Source organism: Lupinus angustifolius, chromosome LG08 (genome assembly GCF_001865875.1).
Source record: "Lupinus angustifolius cultivar Tanjil chromosome LG08, LupAngTanjil_v1.0, whole genome shotgun sequence".
In the NCBI taxonomy this organism is placed as follows: domain Eukaryota; kingdom Viridiplantae; phylum Streptophyta; class Magnoliopsida; order Fabales; family Fabaceae; genus Lupinus; species Lupinus angustifolius.
Window position 1 is genome coordinate 605,093 of NC_032016.1, and position 9,975 is coordinate 615,067.

Consider the following 9,975-nt stretch of genomic DNA (forward strand, 5'->3'; position numbering starts at 1 on the left):
TTTTTTTGTATCTTCTAGTGTGTATTTACTACTCTCACTAAATTGGAGGCTAGATATTTATTTACGGTTGAAAATATGAGTTTTGGAATCATGAATGTGTTATATTTGAAAATATTGATATGATTTGATATATTTTAAAATGTGAATTGAATTTTTTTTTCTCTCTTTCTATAGTCCTACAAAAATAGTTATTCTCAGCTATTATGCCCCAAATAATAACATGCAAGGTGTCACATAAGGCTATATTCCTATAAAGTAAGGAAGCAACTTGATATATTATATATATCACATAAAACGTATAGGTATATAAAGCAATTATATGTTTATCTCAATTACTCAATAGTATTCAAATATTATTATTCAACAATATTTCATGGCGACATACATAAGCTAGTTTTGCATTGTGGTAACCACAAATAATTCATAAAAACATACTTTCTATATAAAAAATATATAAGACTTGTTTATCATCATGAAAGTGATTAATGAATCTTAGTAGAAACCATTTTCATGCGAGTCCATATGACCTAATCACCTCAAGCATCACGTAACATCCATATGACCCAATCATTATTATTTCATCAAACAACAATCAAATCAAAATTGATTCAAATAAATCTACTTTACCAAATCACATGGTCAAAGTATTATGAATATTAATTTCATCTCTTTCAAACTAAACATTAAATTGAAACAAAATTTAATAAAAATAAAAAATAATAATGATTTAACATTCATGTCCGAGCAAAGTCATACGAATGAAAAGAGATAATAAAAGTGTTATAAATTTTAAAATTAAATAACATATAAGATCTTTAACTTAAAAATAATATATAAATAAATATGACTTACTGAGTGATAGGTTGTTTTGTATTTTTTATTGCTTTTAGTTGTTGAGAGAGAATAGAGAATCTAAAGTCTTATTTTTCAATTTGTCCTAATCTTTAAGAAGTAGTTTTTGATTTATTTTATATATGGTGGGATGGATGGCCTATTTTATAGCTTTTCTACTACTATGTGCATTGACTATTTAATAGTGTTTTAACTATCAATATAGATGGAGTTTTCAGTTTCTAAACCTTAAGTGGTTTACATTCCATATTCCTACAAACTGGTTTTGGAGCCCCCACTGGGCCTCATAAAAGAAACCTAAGTCACAACTTAGTGAGAAAGAGAGAGAAACACAAAAGATAATTGAAGGGAAGCTTTCTGAAAAAATTCCCCATTTTATGGTCTCTATTATAATGATCTTTAGAGTGATTTGATGGAGATTCTTCTTCGTGCTAAAGATCTCTGGACATTGATTGAAATTGGCATCCAGGAAACAATTGAAACGAGTGTGCTTACTGAAGAACAGTGGGAGTTGCTACACAAGCCTAAACCAATGATCACAAGGTCAAGCATTATCTTTTCAGGGCAATTGATAGATCAGTCTTTGAACAAGTCTTGGATAGGCGCACATCCAAGATTATTTTGGACTCTCTGAAAAGAAAATATGGGGGGAATGCTTGTGCGAAAAAGTCAATGCTAAACTCTTTGAGAAGAGATTTTGAGGTGATGGACATGACAAATGCAGAAACTATTACGATGTAATTGGCTAGAGTGATGGGGGTGACCAACAAAATGAGAAGCAATGGTGAGGTTATGTTGGACATGAAATTGGTGGAGAAAATTCTTAACACGTTGACGAATAAATTCACATATGTAGTTGTTTCAATTGAGGAGTCAAAGGACACAAAAACAATGTCCATTGAGGAACTTTAAAGCTCTCTGGAAGTTCATGAACAAAATTTCAAAAGGGTCAATCGAGATGGCGAGCAAGCCCTGAAGGTGGAAAGTAGTAGAGCAAGATGAGGATCTCTGGGAGAGGATGTGGAAGAGTTTAACAAAATTTCACAAGGAACACTATGGAGTGTTTCAACTGTCATAATTTGGGGCATTTTCAATATGAATGTCCTAGATGGAACAAAGAAACAAATTATTGCAGAATTGGATGATGAAGAAGAGCTCATTCTAATTGCTCCTGTAAAAGAAAATGAAGCAAAAAGAAATGATGCATGGTTCTTGGATTCCAGGTACTCTAATCATAGTGTTTAGACAAAGGTTTGTTCTTTAGCATGCTAGAAGGACACAAATACTCTATTAATGTGGAAACAACTCTCGAATGTTAGTAACTGAAAAAGGTAGTGCCAGGCTAGTGTTTAATGACATTGCTAATCTCATTCAGGATGTTTATTATGTCTTAGAGTTGCATAACAGTTTATAGAGTGTGGGGCAACTGCAACAAAAGAATCTCTTTATTCTCATAAAAATGGGAGTTGCAAAACTTTATGAAGCAGTTAATAATCAAAGTTGTAGTGTTGTTCTTCCTAACAAGGTTCCAAAGTCATACACAAATGATAAACCCAGTTTGACTATGAAACCGACAGTAGGCCCTGAGAATTACATTGAGTTAGATAAGGGTAAAGCTAAGGCTAGTCTTACACTTGCTTACACAAAATATGGAAGAGTTGAGGGATTACAATTGCACCATATTGAATTACAAGATGAAAACCAGAAAATGTAGTTGAAGAAATGGTAGACTTTAAGGAATATATGTAAGAATGAGATTACAACTAAGAGGGAGGGGTGAATTAGTTGACTTAAAATTATGGTCACTTTTTTAGCAAAATCAAGAGTTAATGTGCAGCAGAAAATATATGTAGAAAATTAGCAAGTAAAAATCAAAGAGATAAGGGAGAAGAGAATACACAAGGATTTTTATTCTGGTTCACCTTCTTGTCCACTGAAGGCTACGTCTAGTACTCTTGCAGCACAAAAGATTTTTCCACTAAGAACTATGAATTGCAATTACAATATCGCACCCTAAGATCTCTATGTACCTTACACACTTCCTAATCTTTATTCATCTTTGGAAAAACGCATTTCCAAGTGATTCTAATGCCCTTTCTTATCACACTCTTGTGAAAGAAAGTATTCTACAATTACAATGAAGAATGTTCAACAACGGTGGAATTGCCTTTACAATTTTGAAAGTAATGTAACTTTTAATCCAATCAACTCTTTTGTATACTTATTAATAATGCTCTTTATAAGTTTGTAAACTTGAAACACTTTCACTTTAAGCAACTTCAGAAAAATTAACTTTGAAAGTTTAAGAACTTGTTACCAAAAGTGCTGAAAATTATTTCAGAATGTGTGTAAGAGCTTTTGAAATTTGTATGAAATTTGTGTGTGTTTGTATGTGAGATTAAATGCCTTTATATAGACTTTCCAATCACACATCGTGCCTCTAAGAAAGGTAGGAATGGATTGGAGTGAAGACATTTTGTTTGGGATGAAAACCTTTCATTTTGAAATCTGAAATTTGATGCAACAACACTCAGTAATCGATTACATCAGGTGAGTAACCGATTACCCAAACGTTCTGTCCACTGATCATTTAATTTCGAATTAGAGTAATCGATAATAGCAACTTGAGTAATCGATTACTCAACTTCATTAACATTGGTAATTTGTTACTCAAAGACAGTAATGGATTACTCTCATCAGTTTTAAGTTAGATAACTCTTTTCTCACACACATAACTTGTTACTTAGATACAGTAACCTGTTACACACTATTTTTTAAAATTGTTTTGAATATTTTGAAGTGTTTCAATTTTCTTTTAAAATATTTTGAACATTACTACTTTTGTATAATCAAGAGTATATGATATAAGTACCTATTTAGACTTAGACTAATTTGTCTTGAAACTTTGTCTTCTTTGTCTCCATAAGTATTCTTCATTTTCTTCTGTTTGGTGATCTTGGTGTCTTCATCAAAACCGTGTCAAGGTCAGGAGCAAAGATCTTCTTCACAATCTCGCCCTTTTTTATGATGACAAACCAATATCTTCTTTAAAAGTGTAGTTTTCTGATAGCAACATATTTTGAGATATGTTGAGATGATTTGAGTATGCTCCCCCTATTTTGTATGCTCCCTCTTTCATTTGGAGTTATGTGCTTGAAAGATTTTAAACAGAAAATACACTCTCTCAACTTTTCTCCCCCTTTTGATTTCATCAAAAAGTAGAAAAGCCAAGAGTTTCCAACACAATATATATATATATATATATATATATATATATATATATATATATATATATATATATATATATATATATATATATATATATATATATATATGCACATCTTACATATTCATAAGATATAAAATAAATATCGCAATGCATGTCATAAGACATACATGTTCAACAAAAACAACATAAAGCAAATTTTGTCCAACAATATAAAATGATTACAACCATAAAAAAAAGAAGTAAATTGTTCTGTAGTATGCATTAAAACAAAGTAGAAATCCTAGACACAATCTAAGACTCAGACTTAGAGTTGTCTTCATCAACGTCCATGCTACTCAGCTTAGAAGATAGACGATGAAGTTCAATCTGGATTTGTTGATTCTAAGTATAAAAAACATCCATCCGGTTAGTGATGTAGCCTCGAAGAGAAATTAACTCATCCATAATCATCTGATTTAAAGGCATGAAAGCAGATGAGGAAGATTGAGCATGAAACTCAGAAGGTTGAGGTTCAGGAGGGTTAGGATTGGTAGGTTCTAGTTGATCACCAGATGCATTGGGTCTATCACATCAATGCTTATAAGTGCGACAGTCAATAGAATCTATGGAGAAACCCATTTTGTGAACAACTTCCATATCAATCTTGCTTTCGTGAAGATTTAGAGCAACCTTGGTTTCACCATTAGTAGAAACACCGAAATATTCAAGAATATTGGTTATGAAAATTGCATATACATTAAATTATAGAGTGAAAATGGCAGTGTTAGTGCATCAAGATATGAAATATGTATATGTATATGTTAGTTATTTTTTTGTAACGGCAAGTGTACCGTATCGCACAAGTAATAAAGTCCGGTAAGGTACCAGATTATCGTCCTCAGGGAGCGGAGTGGATTTATGCTATTTCCTACAAGAATCAATTGAACATTTATATACAAATTTTGGTTGATAAATTTGCATTGGTTTTAAATAATAATAACTTGACTAAACGATTTCTAACAATAAAAATAATATAGTCGGGATCGAAACTTCATCATTCTTTCCCTTTATACATCCATAGATTCAATTCTTAACAACCTGTGAAGTTACTGAATTTTGCCATACATTTTTCATAAATCAATTACATCAGTTCCCTGAATGTAATGTTCTTAAATTATCACCCAACTTCCAATTCCTTAGATAATTGGATGACTAACTAAAATTAAACTCAGATGTAAAGCAGTTCCTACATCATTGTCCATCCCTGGATCAATTATGTAGGAAGAAAGACAATTCAGATCCAGTGTCAAGTTTAACTTCCCAGTTAAACTTGAACCTTAAATCATGAATTCAGTATTTAATTGAAATCATGCAATAAATATGGAACAACTTTCCAAAATCAAATAACATTAATACAGAATTGAATCCAGGAGTACAAAAGTTTAAGAAGATTACATTTCGATTCCCAACTATGAAGAACTAGCCACTCATTCTCGCCATTATAATGCCTAAATCATGAACTAATACGAAAAATGAGTAATAGAATCGTTTCCACGATTTCTATCTTTTCTCCTGTGTATTTTTTCGTCCAGATCTCTTTTTTCCAATGACTGACTGCCTTTTCCCATTCTGAAACCGCTACTTCTATCTCCAACATCCATACTCTCTTCCAAGCTAGATATTTCGCTTGGGCGAGGATCCAAGAGATTCCCAGGCTTGAGCTCCTCGCTTGAGCGACGAGCAACAGAGGCAATTGATGAATTACCGCCAACTACCTCGCTTGAGCTAGGACGCCTCGCTTGAGCGAAGATCCGTCGCTTGAGCGAGAAGCATCAGGTATTTTGTTGCCTTTCTCTTAGTTGTCGCTGGAGCGACTCTTTTCTCGCTTAAGCGAGACATGCACTCTTCAGAATCTTCATCTTTCTTCTTTTCTTCTCCTCTTTTCTTTATTTATTAACCTGAAACAACAAAAACGCAATAAATTCCCAGATAAAGCACAATTAACTAAGTTATCAGGAATTGTATACAATTATAACATAAATGCATACTAAGTGCCCCACAAATCATGTACAAATTTACTAATTTTTGGCACTTAACAATGTTATACTTCACAGCGTACATCAATTGGAGTTCTATGTCACTAATTTGAGAATGGTTTGAAAATTTTGATAAAATGACATAGCTCAGAAAATAATGAAGCAAACGATCTTCAAGTTTGAGATGCCCAGCAGATATGATATCTCTATTTTTAACAGTCTCACCAAAGCACTGTTGCTTACGCATATTTCCTCTTTAGAAATTCTACACATAGAATGGTAGAAATACTTTCGATCATAGTTATCACATTCACATACAAGGCCGAAACTTGTTATGCTACCTTGATTGGGTATGTTACAGAATAATGAACTAAAAGTTTTTAAATCCAAAATAATGTCTTTTTCTTTCACATAGGAAGTAAGACGATTTTTCTGAAAGTTCATGTTATAGTAAAATACTCGAACAAGTTCAGGATAAATGACGTTTGTTTCACAGCAAAAGTCAAAAGATTTTGTTGCCGCAAAAAAATAAGGAAAAAGAAAATTTTCAAATTCAAAATTCCCTACATTACCGTATTTCAGAGTAAAAATAACTCGACCATGAAAGTGCTCCTCAAAGATTTTACATTGCTCATCATTAGCAAGAAGTCTTGTCAAATCTAGAGGGTTAGACTCCAAAGATGAAGTTCCTTGGTTCTTTTGAAGTTCCATGGATTGAGGTTTTTGAGTTTTTAGGTTTTTGGGTTTCAGAGATTTGGGGGGTTTTGATAGGCCACTAAACACGAAAATAATGGTGTAGAAATGTTTAGAATTGAAAATATGATATGAATAAACACAAAAATCACCCAAAACAGATTAAAAACAAAGATTTGAGGGTTTGAGATGGTTGAGCAAGAGAGAACACGAGTTGATGAAGAAGATGAGTTTGATTTTTTTTTAAATGCAGAAAAAATACATATATGACAGCACAGTGTAATCGGTTACTCACTTTTGAGTAATCGGTTACTCAAATTAAAAAATTTAAATTTTTCAAACAACAACATTCATTAATTGGTTACTCAAACACGCTGTTTAACCTATAATCGGTTACTCTTCAGTGTAATTGATCACTGACCCCATAAAAACTTATTTTTAGGCAAATTTATGCTATGAGAATGATTTTTAACCCAAAATTGAAATTTTTAAACATAAATAAATACTTTTAAGTATAAGTAGGCATGAGATAAACATAATGAAACACACATATAATCGTTTAATCATGTTAAGATAGGTAAGCTTCATCAAGAATGTCTAATTCTCGTCTAATTTTGTAAAAAACTTCTTTAGCCAAGGGTTTAGTGAAAATATCTGCTAGTTGATTATGATTATCAACAAATTTTATATTCATATCTTTCTTTTGGACATGGTCCCTAAGGAAGTGATGTCTTACATCTATGTGTTTCGTTCTAGAATACATAATTGGATTCATTGTGAGGTTTATAGGACTAGTATTGTCACATCTAAGAGGAGTGCAACCTAAGTCTACCAAATCAAAATATGTTAAAGACCCCATTGACAAGATTTTGATAATAAATTAAATGATTTGTTAGATTACAATCAGGAAATTAATGAGCTGGATGATTTGGTAGATGAAGGAACTCAATGATTTGCATATTAATTCTCCATCTCATGCAAATATCGTATAACAACCACTTTCCTTCTGAAATCTGGGTCCTTTTGTCAAATCAAAAGATGTTAAAGACATCCTTGACATGATTCTAATATAGGATTCTCAACAGTACAACTTTAGCACTTTTAACACTTCAAGTTGTTGAGATCTACAGTCGACCTTTTTTCTTTTCCTTTTAATAAAACTTCTCGTTTTCTTTTTGCCTTGTATTTTTCTCTTTTTGGTTACTTTTATTTTCTTCCTCCTATCTTCATCTCCTTAGATGCCATGACAAATTATAAAAGGAGATAATATGAAGGAGGCAAAAGAAAATATATAAAGCAGAACATGAACATACTTCTATAGAAACACATACTTTTACTGATGAAATAGAACATGGAGTGAACCACAATATTTATAGATGAGCAGCCATTAATATTTCAAGAAACAAAGAGACGCATAACCACTCAACCATTAATATTTTAATAGACGAAAAGACACAAAACCACTCAACCATTAATATTTCAAGACACGAAGAGACACATAACCACTCAACCATTAATATTTCAATAGACGAAAAGACACAAAATCACTCAACCATTAATATTTCAAGACATGAAGAGACGTATAATCACTCAACCATTAATATCTCTAACACTTAAAAAGTCGTATACAATCAATAGCACATAATTAAGAAAGCGTTGTTACATTGTCATTTTCAATAACGCTTATTCAATGATGCGCTATGGAATTGATGAATATTAACAACGCTTTCTATCACATACGTTGTTAAACATAACTCATTCAAGTCAACACTAACATTACTGATGTTCAACAACATTATTTCAAGAATGCGCTGTTGAAGTTACCCACATTGACAGCGCTTGCTTTAGTATGCACTATTGATGTTCTTCAGCCTCGTTTTCAACAGCGTCGTTCAAAATTGCACTATTAAATGACCATTGTTAATTATGATATTTGGCGGAGTGACACAGTCAATGCATCATCCACCATTCATTTGAATTGTTTTTTTTTAAAGTCAATAATGATTAAAATTGAATGGTGGATGATAAATTAACAATATAAAAAACTCTTTTATCAAATATAATAAGAAAATAATAGTAATGTCTCATATTTTATATACAAATACATATATAACAAATGAAACATATTTTTTCACATTTGAAAAAATACATATACATTTGCATATTTTATGTTCAATAACTTATCTAATAATACTTATCGGGACTACCCGTTTGAAATATCTATGAATGAATAAGACTTGTTAAATAGACACTTTAGAATGAAGGAAAAAAAATTTCATATCATGTCCCCCAATAAAAATGGGCATGTCCATATATGCTTGACCCTAATGGACAATGGTTTCAATAAACTTCTTTTAAGTTTAAATTTGTGATATAATAAAATATGATAAAGTGTTCTAACCTAAATTTTATTTTTGAAAAAACTATCTAATGTAATTAGTAGTAAAAAATAAGAGGAATAAAAATACTATAATTAACTATATACTAAGAAAATAATAATAATTTCAAGCAAGTATTTGGGTTATTTTTTTAAGGAAGCAGACATGTCATTGGAAAGTACAATAAATATAACAATATGATATGTCCTACCACAATTTAATTAGATTTAGTATTAAAAAAATTGTTTAGTATTTATGTATTGTCAATAATTTTTATATATATAATCAATATATTATTCATCATCTATTTATATTATATTTTTTGAAGAGTAGGTTATGGTTAAAAATGAATGGCTAGTGATATATTGATAGTATATAAAACTCTTACATGATATATAATTGATTTTCTTATTAAAAATGAATTCAAATTCCTAATTTTACAAATTCAATATACAATCTAATATAAAATTTGATTTAGTATTAAAATTGATGAGTGTATTAATGTTGTAAAAATGTATATACATTCATTACATTAACTACTGTTTATTTAGAATATTTTTTTAACAGTTAATAATAATTAAAAATAAATGATAAATAATGATAATATAAAAATTTACAAAATATATAATCTTTTTTCTCAAAATTGATTCTCTTTATTTGCAAAAACTCCACCTTGAATTAGGTCTAGCCCGCCGCTAATCCCAATTCCCAACCCCTTTCCTTGATTTCTCTTATTTTTATTGTTGCGTACATTTTTTTATCCTCCAAAATCCAAACACACCATAGCAAAACCTTCACTGTTATCTTC

At 30.8% G+C, this 9,975-nt stretch overlaps 1 protein-coding gene across 1 annotated transcript in view; it reads left to right on the forward strand.

The window, feature by feature from the left end:
- Window positions 1–2,246, forward strand: part of LOC109353793 (GDSL esterase/lipase At1g71691-like) — a 7,514-nt gene extending 5,268 nt beyond the window's left edge. Inside the window, exons 5-6 of the mRNA XM_019596155.1 lie at window positions 1,961–2,075; window positions 2,228–2,246. Coding sequence (XP_019451700.1) covers window positions 1,961–2,075; window positions 2,228–2,246 — 134 coding nt within the window. The remainder of the gene's footprint in view (window positions 1–1,960; window positions 2,076–2,227) is intronic.